Genomic DNA, 12,455 nt, shown 5'->3' with positions numbered 1-12,455 from the left:
CCCTTGAAGACTTTAAAGAGATCTTGTGCAGCAGATTTGTCCAATGCAATGCATCCTTTGATTTCTTGGCTGCTGCTTCCATGAGTGATAGCTGATCCAAGCAAAATTAAGTCTTTGACAACTTCAGTCTTTTCTCCATATATATGGATGTTGTTTATTGGTCCAGTGGTGAGGATTTTTGTTTTCTTTACATTGAGGTGTAACCTGTACTGAAGGCTGTGCTCTTTGATCTTCATCAGTAAGTATTTTAAGTCCCCTTACACAAATACAGTAAGCAAAATTGTATCATCTTGATATCGCAGGTTGTTAATGAGTCTTCCTCCAATCTTGATGCCACATTTTTCTTCATATAATCCAGTTTCTCGGATTATTTGTTCAGTATACAGACTGAATAAGTATGGTGGAAAAAATACAACTCTGGCGTACCCTTCTTCTAATTTTAAAACATATCGTGTTCCCTTGTCTGTTTGGGCAACTGCTTCTTCATCTATGTACAGGTTCCTCATGAGCTCAATTAAGCATTCCAGAATACTCATATTTCACAATGTTGTCCATAATTAGTCATAATCCACACAATCAAAAGCCTTTGCATAGTCAATAAAGCACAGGTAAACATCTTTCTGGTATTTTCTGATTTCAACCAAGATCCATCTGAAGTCAGCAATGATATCCCTCATTCCACAGTCCTTATCTGAAACTGGCTTGAACCTCTGGAAGTTCTCTGTCAATATATGGTTGCAACCATATCTGTATTACCTTTAGTAAAACTTTACTTGCATGGGGTATCAGTGATATGTCCAATGATTTCCACATTCCATTGGGTCATCTCTCTTTGAAATAGGCACAAATACAGATCTTTTCTACTCAGTAGGCCAGGTAGTTGCCTTCCAAATTTCTTGGCATAGATAATTGAGTGCTTCCAGTGTCGCATCACTTCGTTGAAATATTTCAATTTTCATTCCATCAATGCCCATAGAACCCTTCAGTATTGCAACCAGGTGCTGACTTTTTTCCTTCCGTTCTTTCAGCTTGAGTAATGCTGAGCGTGCCCTCCACTTACTGGTTTTCTAACTCCAGGTTTTTGAGTATTGCATTATAATACTTCACTTTGTCTTCTTGAGTTGCCTTTTGAAACTTGCTGTTCAGCTCTTTTACTTCCTTTCTTCCAGAGTCTCTTCTGACATCCTTCTTGTTCTTTTCTTTCTTTCCTGTCCATTTGATGACCTTTTGCTTTCTTTATGTATAATTTTCCTCTGGTTTCTAGTCTTTAGTGTCTAATGCATCAAATCTATTCTTGAGAGGGTCTCTAAATTTACATGGGATGTTTTCACAGTTGTATTTTGGCTCTTGGGTACTTGTTTTAATTTTTTCCAGCTTCAGCCTGAAATTGCATAAGAACAATTGATGGCCTGTTCTTCCTCTACACCCTGACCTTGTTTAGTCTGATGATATTGAGCTTCTTTATCATTTCTTTCCACAGATGTAATCAGTTTGATTCCTGTGTATTCCATTTGTAAGATCCACATGGATAATTGCCTTTTATTTTGTTGAAATAAGGTATTTGCAATGAATAAGTCATTGCTCTTGCAAAATTCTATCATGTGATCTCCAGCATCATTTTTATCACCAAGCTCATAGTTTCTAACTACTGATTATTCCTTTTTTTTCCAACATTCACATTCCAATTGCTAGTGATTATCAATGCAATTTGATCACATGCTTGACCAATTTCACACTGAAGAAGCTGGTAGAATTCTTCAATTTCATCATCACTGGCTTTAGTGGTTGGTTCTAAATTTGAATAACAGTTACATTAACTGGTCTTCTTTGTATGTGTATGAATATTATCCTATCACAGACAGCATAGTTCTTCAAGATATGTTTTGGAATACTCATTCTGACGAATATGAAGTCATTTCTTTTCAGTTTTTCCTGCCTGTCATACAAAACCATATGGTTATTCAATTCAGAATGACCAATACCTATCTGTTTCAGCTCATTAACACTTAGAATATTTGTCTTTATGCATTCCATTCATTTTTTATGACTTTCAGTGTTGCTAAATTCATACCTCTTATGTTCTGAGTTCTGATTATTAATGGATGTTTGCAGCTGTTTTTCATTTTGAGTTGTGCCACATCAGAAAATGAAGGTCCTGAAAACTTTGTTCCACTCACTTCATTATGATCAATTCTACTTTGAGGATGCAGTTTTTCCCCAGTCATATTATGAGTGCCTTCCAACCTGCGGGTCTCATTTTCAGGCACTGTATTTCACAATATTCTGCTGCTATTCATAAAGTTTTCAGAGGTTAACCCTCAAAGTGGTCCATCCCTCCTTCTTCCTAATCTGTTTTTGTCTGGAAGTTCCACTGAAACTTGTCCACCATGGGTGTTATGTAAAATATCAGTGGAATAGCTTCCAGCATTACTGCAACACAGAATCCACCACAGGTGAGTGGTGGAATAGGGTAATATAGGTAATATTTACATTGTGTTTGTACTAAGAGCCATGTGTGAGTTAGGTATTGTTATTATTATTTTCATTTTACAAATGGTGAAATTGAGCACAGGAAATTAAGGAGACTTGTTCATGGTAACAGATCAATGAAGTAGCAGAGCTGGAATTTCAACACAGAATCTAGTTTCAGAGCTTATCCACTTTGTATATCACTGGAATTGACTCACTATTATTTTGTTTAGTAATTTTACATCTATTTTCATGAAATGAGATTGGCCTGTAATTTTTTTCCTTTACTTTTTTCTATTTTAAATATGAAGATAATATTAGCTTTACAAAGAACTTGGTAAAGTTCCCTCCTTTTATATTGTCTAGTAGAGTTTATATATGAGAAATTATCTGTTTCTTGAAACATTGGAGGAATTTACCCCAAAAACCATCTGTGTCTGTATGTTCTTCCAAACTTCTAGGGGCGAAGGGGATGGTGAAATTTTACTTACTATTAATTCAGGTACTTTAATTTTTATTGGCTAGTCAGGCATTCTATTTCTTCTTAAAACAGTTTTTATAAATTGTATTATTCTAGAAATTTGTTTAAGTCTTAAGTTTAAGATAATGTATTAACATAAAGTTCATTATAGTATTCTTTTATTGTCTTTTTAAAAAATCACATCTAGATGCATAGTTACAGGCTCTTTTTCTTTCTTAATTATTTATTTGTGCCTTCATTTTTGTTCCCTTGATTAATCTCGCCAAATATTTGTTTTCTTTATTATTCCCAAAGGAATGATTTTTGGCTTGGTTATCTTTTTCTAGCTCATAAGTTTATGTACTTTATTATCTTTTGCTCAGATTTGGGAGCTGTTATTGCATTGTTTTGTCTCTAATTTCTTATGTGAATTTATTTGAATTTCAACCTTTTTAAAATATATAAATATTTCAAACTATAACTTTCCCTCTAAGTATAACTTTATCTGTACCCCAAGTTTTAATGTATATATATTTTTAATTTGTTTTTTTTTAGTTTTATAGGGTTTTTTTGTTCTAAATATTTTAGTTTTTTGGGTTTTTTTTTTTTTTTTTTAAATTTTGAATGGATGGAGTTATATCTTTTGTTGTGAGTCCTAATTTAACTGCAATATTATTAAAAAACCTAATCTGTATAATGTCTAATCTTTGAAATCTACTGAGACTTGCTTTATGACTTTAGACCATTCTATTTCTAAATGTTCTGTATGTGTTCCCAATATTTGATGCAAGCTTCTATATATAAAGCTTGTTCATTAGACTTTCAAAATCTTTATTTTTACTGGTTTTTGTCTGCTTGGTTTTTATTTTAATGATTTGGAAATTGAAACTTTCCATTCTGTTGATAAATTTTCTCTGAAGTTTTAGCAAGTATTTTAAAATATATTTTGAGACTATCTTTTGAAATGCACAAATGTTTAGAATGGTGTTTCTTCCTAGTGAATTGAATATTTTATCATTGTCTTGTGACATTCCCTACCTTTTTTGGTATTAAAGTTTAGATTTTGTTTTTTAATCCAGTATAGCAAACTCTGCCTTTAACTGGTTCTTTTCCCTTTTGTATTTATTTTTAATGTGAGTTAAGCATTGGGCTGCTGACTACAAAGTTGGGGGATCAAACCAACCAGCCACTCAACTGGAAAAAGATGCGGTTATCTGCTCCCATAAACATTTTCAATCTTGGAAACCCTAAGGACCAGTTCTACTCTGTCCCATTGGTTCATGAGTCATAATCAACAGCAGTGAGTTCATGTACTGGAAATATCTCTACTATTCTGCCTATTGCTTTATATATGTTATGTTCTTTCTATGTTACTGTTTTTCTCCTTTATTGCTTTTAAGTAGTTTTTTGTGTTTTCTTGTTCCTGTTTTACACTCTACTATTTCTAGTCTTTTGTTGTAATTACTCTTAAATTTTACTGTATATATTTAACAAAGTCTAATTTTATAACTTAACCACCCCCCAAACAACTTAAGGAACTTTAATTACAATTACTGTTTCCCAGTTTATATACTGTTATTCACCAGTATTTTAGTTTCATCTTTTCTGTTTGCCCTAAAATTTTCACGTTTTTGTAATACAGTCATACAGAGATAGGATTTTGTTATGTTTACATTCATATTTATCAGTTTCTTAGCCTGCCATTCCTTCTCATATATCACACCTTCCTTCTAAAATAATTTTTCTCTCTCTCGAAATAAAACTGTAGTGAATCCTTTCATACAGATATGGTTGTGGTAAGTTCTGTTATTTTTGTTTATATGATGTTGTTATTATGTTAGCCTCTTACTTGGAAAATAATTTTTCTGGCTATACAATTATTGTTGTTAGGTACCATCAAGTCGGCTGTGACTTGTGAGACATTATGCACAACAGAACAAAAGATTGCCCAGCATGAAAAAATCTTCATAATTGTTGTTACGCTTGAGTCTTGTTGCTGCCACTGTGCCAATTCATCACATTGGTGGTCTTCCTCTTTTTTACTGACCCTCCACTTTTCCAAGCATCATGTCCTTCTCCAGGGACTGATTCCTTCTGATAACATATCCAAAGTATGAGAGAAAAAGTCTCACCATTCTGGCTTCTGAGAAGCATTCTGACTGTACTTCTTCCAACATAGATTTGTTTGTTCTTCTGGCAGTCCATGGTTCTTTTAATGTTCTTCTCCAACATTGTCACTCAAATGCATCAGTTCTTCTATGATCCTCTTTATTCTTTGTCCAACTTACACTTGCATATATGAGGCCATTGACAGTACCATGGTTTGAGTGAGGTGTACCGTAGTCTTCAAATTGACATATATGGTATTAATTATTTTTTTATCTACTTGAAAATATTTTTCACATTCATTGTTGTTTCTTAGATGTCTACTCTTATTCTAATTATCTTTTTGTGGTGATTTGCTTTTTTGTTTTTGTTTTTGTTTTTAAGATCTTGGAGTTATATAGTTCCTTTATTTTTTTAAGTTACTGAGTTTGGATTTATTTTTCTTGCTTAAAAATGGTAGATTCATGTAATTAATTTTAGCAATTATATATTTTTTTATTTCTTTAAAGATTTTTGGTTTTTATTTTTTTTTTCAAATCTGCCAGATCATTTTTAATAGATTTTGTTGTTGTTTTCTCCCAGTTTTATGGTGTCCTTTTTCATTTCTTCAAATATTTTATACATAACAAAAAATTTTTATCTGATCATTTTAATACTGAATACCTTTGGGGTTTATTGCTCGTCTTTGTTATTTTTGTAGCTTGCTTATTGTGGTTTGTTTCTTTTTATATTTAGGGATTTTAAATTGTGAACTCATATTTGTGTGCTCTTCATGTGTGGGGAAAAAAAACAACAAACAAACCCTAAATTTCACTGAGGCTCTTTTCCTCTAATAAGGATTTGCATTTTCTTCTACTGAATGCAGGTGTTTCTTCTGACCTGAGTTCACTTTAGACCCATTGCCATCTAGTCAATTCTGACTCATAGCAACCTGTATAGGGTTTCCAAAGTTGTAAATCTTTATAGGAGCTAAAAGCCTCCTCTTTCTGAAACTGCAGAGCAACTAGTAGGTTTGAATTGCCAAATTTGCAATTATCAGGCCATTGCTTACCCTGCGTACCACTAGAGCTCCTTGAGTCCACTTAAGCCCCTCTAAGTTTAGCTGTACAGTTTGAGAGTTTCAGATTTAACTTTTCTTTCTTTGCTGTTGACCCACACCATATCAAGGGCATCCTTGTATTTATAGTTTATAGTCACGCTGTGTAATTGAGAAGGAAAAAAACAGACAAATGTCCATTAAATTTCACAAAATTTTAAGTTTGGCCATATATTTCATATCCCTGTAATCCTTATCTAATCGGCCGTTCCTTCTCATTTACCAATGTCACTGTAAGAGATTAAGAATATAAACCGAACACCATGCCCTAAATACGGGTTTTAAAGCAGTTCATTTTATTTTGTCCTAAGGTGAATAATTTTGGCTCTCCTTGACTTCATAATAGCCAGTTTGATGGCTAGATTTGGTCTTTAGCTTTGCAGAATTGGTAACTTATATTCTTTTTACAAAACTGTAGGAACTAGTCCAGGCTAGTGAGCGATTAAAAAACCAATCCAAAGAGCTGAAAGACGCACACTGCCAGAGGAAACTGGCCATGCAGGAATTCATGGAGATCAATGAGCGACTAACAGAATTGCACACCCAAAAACAGAAACTTGCTCGCCATGTCCAAGATAAGGAAGAAGAGGTGGACCTGGTGAAACAAAAAGTTGAAAGCTTAAGGCAAGAACTGCGCAGAACAGAAAGAGCCAAAAAAGAGGTTAGTAGTCAGGCAAATTTCCTAGTGATTAAAGCTGTTTTTCAGACTAGTGAAGTAATAAATACTTCATTCCTGAAAAAAAAAATTTTCAATTTGGTAATATTCAATATGAATTTTGACATTTGAGTTTTTTTCCTGTTTCAAGGCAAATTTCCATGGGGAAAACATTATTTTATTTGAAAACCAATTATAATCATGAATTCTGCATTCATTTTATTTTAAAGCTGGAAGTTCATACAGAAGCTCTAACTGCTGAAGCATCTAAAGACAGGAAGCTGCGTGAGCAGAGCGAGCACTATTCAAAGCAACTGGAGAATGAATTGGAGGGACTGAAGGTATGTTTTGATTTCTTAAGTTTAATTTTCTTCTCTTTTGGCCTGATAGGTGCTTATGTATTCTCCTCATTGCAGATTGAAAACTACCTGATCTTTCACACCTAATACAGGAACATACTTCTCATTCTTACCTTTCGGAGGCAGGTATAACATATACATATGCTGTTAAGTACGGTCAAATCAGTTCCAACTCATAGTGGCCCTATATAGGGTTTCCAAGGCTCCCAATCTTTGCTGGAGCAGAAAGTCTCATCTTTATCCCTCAGTGACTGGTAGGTAGGCTTGAACCACCGACCTTGAGGTTCAGAATCCAATGTTTATCCTATGGAGCGATCCTATAGGACAAGGTAGAACTACCCCATAGGGTTTTCAAATTTGTAATTCTTTATGGAAGCAGACTGCCTCCTGTTTCTCCCATGGAGCAACTGGTGAGTTAGAACTGCTGACCTTCCACTTAGCTGCTAAGCCCTTAACCACTGTGCCACCACAAATCCCCTAAGAGGCTGAAAGAGACTCCCTAATCAGGCTGCAAGGAAAGGGAAGATAGGTTTATTGGGGAGAAAAAAATCTGTCAGGAAGGAATTAAAATAGTTATGAAGAGCTGCCTATCTTAGAAGATGCAGTGGTAATCTGCCTGCGAGAAGTAAATAAAGGTCCAGATCCTCTGTAGATACTTAGAGGTTCATTTGTAGCTTTGCAGACTCACGTATTGGAATGAGATCATAATGGGTATCCGCTGACAATTCTGAGGAGAAGTTGGCTTTGCAAGGGAAATTTTTGTGCCTACTCTGGAGCTGGGCTGTTTAATTTTTACTCCTGGCTTACCAGTTACAAGCTATGTAATATTGGACAAGTCATTTAAACTGTGTCTAAACTGTCTTATTTGTAAAATTATCATATCAGTTACATGTTAGAAATGCAAATATTCATGTACAAAATGACGTGTCATAAATGCTCAGAAATTATTAGCAACAGGCATACCTCACAGGTATTGCAGGTTCAGTTCCAGACTATTGCAATAAAGCAAATACCACAATAAAGTGAGTCTCACAATTCTTCTTGTTTCCCAGTGAGTATTAAAGTTATGTTCACACTATACTGTAGTCTATTAAATGTGTGGCAAAAGTTTGAAATATTGTGAGAATTACTATACTGTGACACAGAACCACAAAGTGAGCACATGGTGTTGGAAAAAGGGTGTCCTGGTGTGTTCCTAGAGGATGATGCCCTGGATTGAAAGGTTGCTTTGAATCTCAAGGCCAGCAGTTCAAACCCACCAGCTGCTCCTCAGAAACCCTAGACAGGGTCGCTATGATTAGGAACCAACTCAACGGCACTTAGCAAAAACAGCTCAACGATATGTTGGCCATGGGGTTGCCGCAAACCTTCAATTTGTAAAAATTCAGAATCTGTGAAACACAATAAAAGGAAAATAATAACAGAGGTTAGTTAGCTTGGATGATAATAATATTAATTTAAAATATTAATTAATAGTAGTAGTAGTATGCATGTCCAAGCAAGAGAATAGGATTAAAATTGGTCTATCTGCTGCTACTGTGATGCTGTAGGATAAGTACAGGATTACTAAACACAAGGTTGGCAATTCAAACCCACCAGCCATTCCTCGGAAGCCCCATACAGAGTTGCTATGAGTCAGAACCAACATGACAGCACTTAATAACAACACAACAACTGCCTCTAAGTCTATTCTGACTCATAGCTGCCCTACATAAGGTTTCTGAGACTCTAAGTCTTTATGGAGCAGCTGGTAGGTTTGAATCACAGACCTTGTGGTTAGCAAGCCCATGTCTAAACCATACTGCCACAGTTTAAAGGAGTCCTGCTTTCTAAAATGGATTTGGCATCTGCTTTTTTTTCTTGACTTCAGAACTTTGTTCATCCTCTTTCTTCTGTACCAGCTACCACAGCTAGTTTAGGGTCTTATTCACTTAGAAAAATATAAGAAACAACTTGACTATCATCTCCAAAGCTCTAGATACCCTTGCTTCTATGCTGTTTTAAAATTCTGTAGTATTTCTAGCTTTGCACTTATAATTGTTTATTCACATACCTCTCTCTCCACCTAAACTGTCAACTAGCTTAATGAAAACAAAGGAAATTATTAACTTGGCACAGGACCAGATATTTAGTAGTTGTTCAATAAGTTTGCTAAATCAGTAGATGAAATTTGTGGTAGAATTATGAAAGCTAAAGTATTTCTCTGACAATTCTCTGGCACCTAACACCAAAATGCTTTTTGAGAAGTCATTATATTACCATTTCAACTAGTTTTCAGTTCAACCCTAGTATGTTTCCAGAGTACAAACTGGAAGAAATTTTAGAGATAATTTATATTTGAGGAAATTGAGACCCAGAAATGTTGCTCATTTGTGAAATACAAGCTATAAAATGAGGAATCACAGGGATGAAATAGATAACTGTTGTTGCAGCAAAGAGGTTGTAATCATTAAGAAGAAACAAAGTGTATATTTTGTTGACTGTAAAGCTGATGACTTTGGCTATAAATGTTCAAAATAAAAAGTTTAAAAATGACTATACACGTGCACCTCACCAGAATATATATTCTCCCAGCAGTTCTGGGTTGGCCTGCATGTTGTTTCAAATGTATACATCCCATTTCAGAAGGGGATCAGGATTCCAGCTAAGGACCCATACTCTACAAAGTTTTAACAAGAAGCCTATTTCCCTGGGCAAATCCTAACTCTCCCTTTTAATAAATTCCGTCAGCTATAGCCTGAAGGTGGGCCTACACTTTCTGTGATCATAATGCCCAATATTCATTTCTGTCACACATTAATGTGTATTTTACAATAGTAGTAAGGAAAAACCTATATCCACACAGTAGACAAACACATAACCCTTTTTTTTTTCCATCCCTTGCCCATTCAACGTACATGTCAATCCATGTATCTACATACAGAACACTGTTGTTCCAGTGTTGAGTTTATATCACTATATGCCTCTATCCCATGTAGCCCAATCCTACCTCTCTGTGTCTTCATTATTCATCTGTCAACCTCTCTCTTCTTGAATATTCCCCTTCCCCTTCTTACAAATCCCCCCCCCCCCGCTAACACCTGAACAAACATGTGTCTAGTGAATTATTCTGTCTAGCTAGTGAATTATTCTACCTTCCTCCCACCCCTGGTAAACATCAAAGAATGTTTCTTGTAGTCTGGAAAAGCATTTCTTAAACTTTTACAATAATGATCTTATACAATATTTGTCCTTTTGTGATTGACTAATTTCACTCAGTATAATGTCCTTCAGATTTATCCATGTCATTAGGTGTTTCACAGATTCATTGTTATTCTTCAAGGTTGTATAGTATTCCATTGTGCATATGTAACAAAGTTTATCCATTTTCCATTGATGGGCATTTAGGCTTTCTCCATCTTTTTGCTATTGTGAATAGTACTCTGATGAACATCACTGTGCATACCTTGCTCATATTTCTTGTGCATGTATACCAAGTAGAGGGATTGCTGGGTCATAAGATATTTCTATGTCCAACTTTCTGAGGAAGCACCATACCATTTTCCAGAGTGGTTGAACCATTTTACAGTCCTACCAACAATGTGGAATAGTTCCAGTCTCTCATCATCATCTCCAACATTTGTTGTTTTCTGGTTTTTTAAACTTCACTGTTAGTGCTGGTATTGAATGATATATCATAGTTATTTTGATTTGCGTCTCTCTAATAGCTAATGATCATGAACAGTTCTTCATGTTTGTTGGCTGCCTGAATGTCTTTCCTAGTGAAGTATCATTCATATCATGTGCCCATTTTTTAATTGGATTGTTTTGTCTTTTTCTTGTGAAGGTGTTGTTGTTGTTGTTAAGTACCATCAAGTCAGTTCCATTTCATAGCTACCCTTTATTAGGGTTTCCAAGCAGCAGTTGGTGAGTTTGAAACACCTGATCTTGTGGTTCAAACCAACCTTGCTGTCCAGTACTATATCCCATCGTGCCACACCAGGACACCATAGGTATTGTCGTTTTCTATAAATTTTAGATGCTAGTCCCTTGTTTGATAACATAGTTGGAAATATTTTTTCTAATCTGGATTCCCTTTTTACTCGTTTGTTGAAATATTTTGATGCACATAAGTTTCTAAGAGGTACCAGTCATCTTATTTTGTCTTTTACTATGTGTGAGTTTTTTGTAATGCTTAGTAGTATATATATGCCATGTTTTAGAGCCCCTAAATTTGTCCCTATTTTTTGTTGATGGTCTTTATAGTTCTGGGTTTTACATTCAGCTCTTTAATCCATGTTGAGTTTGTTTTTATATATGGTGTAATATACTGGTCTTGTTTCATTCTTCTGCAAATCAGTTTCCAGTTTTGCCAGCAGCATTTGTTGAAGAGACTGTCTCTTCTCCATTTAATGTTTTGTTCCTTTGTCAAAGAACAGTTTGACTGTATGTTGATGGATTTACTTCTGGGTTCGCAATTCTGTTCCATTGATTTATATATCTTTCTTTCTACCAGTACCAACCTGTTTTGACCTCTGTGGCTGTGTAGTAAGTTTTGAGATCAGGGAGCATGAGGCCTCTAACTTCTGCTCTTGGCCACCAGCTCTTAGTCCTTCTCTTCTTAGTCCATGTATCTAGAGTCCTCAGCCGCTACCCTTCCCTACGCCCCCATCTCTGCCTCCATCTCCTACGCTGCTGTTTCTCTGGACAAGGTCCCGCATTCTGCATGTGTGATCCTCTCTTGATGTTCCTAGGGTCCTCTGTTAAGATTAACTGCTCACCGTTTTTTGTTAAAAAAAACTTTTACCTTTACAATTGTGACAGTAGCAATTAGTCATGATAAAAATTATTCACTATGAATCTTACAAATCTTATCCCCATCTCTTTTCACCAGACCCATCTAGACAAGATGAGAGCTATTCAGTGGGGACTCTTTCTATCCCCCCATACTCTTAAACTGAACTCCCTCTTGTAAGCTTACAAACCTTGTAAGCCAGTCAGTTCATGCCTTTATTGCCCCCTCATTTTAGTTAGCCAATGTCTAAGTTGCCTGTCCCTATCTACCCTGTGTACAGAGCGGATAGCATTGATACTTGATTTGAAGACTCTATCCCTCTCTGTTGGTATTTAGAGTAACTACTGCTCTGAGTATAGGTCAGTTTCATTATGAAGATGTATCTTCTGTCACTGTAGCTGTTCCAGTCTGCTTGTCCTTTCTAGTGGGGAATGTCTCACCTCACAAGCTTCTGGATGGGACTCAGGATTCCACCTAAGGTCCTATACTCTGTAAAGACTTTGCACGAGGCCTAGTTCACTGTGCAAGTTGTAGAA

The 12,455-nt window shown here is 35.5% G+C and overlaps 1 protein-coding gene across 3 annotated transcripts in view; it reads left to right on the top strand.

Moving 5' to 3' along the window:
- The window catches only part of CDC42BPA (CDC42 binding protein kinase alpha (DMPK-like)), a 628,044-nt gene that overhangs the window by 378,656 nt on the left and 236,933 nt on the right, over window positions 1-12,455 (top strand). For all 3 annotated transcript variants that reach the window (XM_006871264.1, XM_006871263.1, XM_006871265.1), the window contains 2 exons: window positions 6,550-6,792; window positions 7,017-7,127. In XM_006871264.1, the coding sequence (XP_006871326.1) occupies window positions 6,550-6,792; window positions 7,017-7,127 (354 nt within the window). The remainder of the gene's footprint in view (window positions 1-6,549; window positions 6,793-7,016; window positions 7,128-12,455) is intronic.

Source organism: Chrysochloris asiatica, unplaced genomic scaffold (assembly GCF_000296735.1).
Source record: "Chrysochloris asiatica unplaced genomic scaffold, ChrAsi1.0 scaffold00165, whole genome shotgun sequence".
Taxonomy (NCBI): Eukaryota; Metazoa; Chordata; class Mammalia; order Afrosoricida; family Chrysochloridae; genus Chrysochloris; species Chrysochloris asiatica.
Note: the sequence above shows the minus strand (reverse complement) of the source record. Positions and strands in the feature narration are given on the sequence as shown.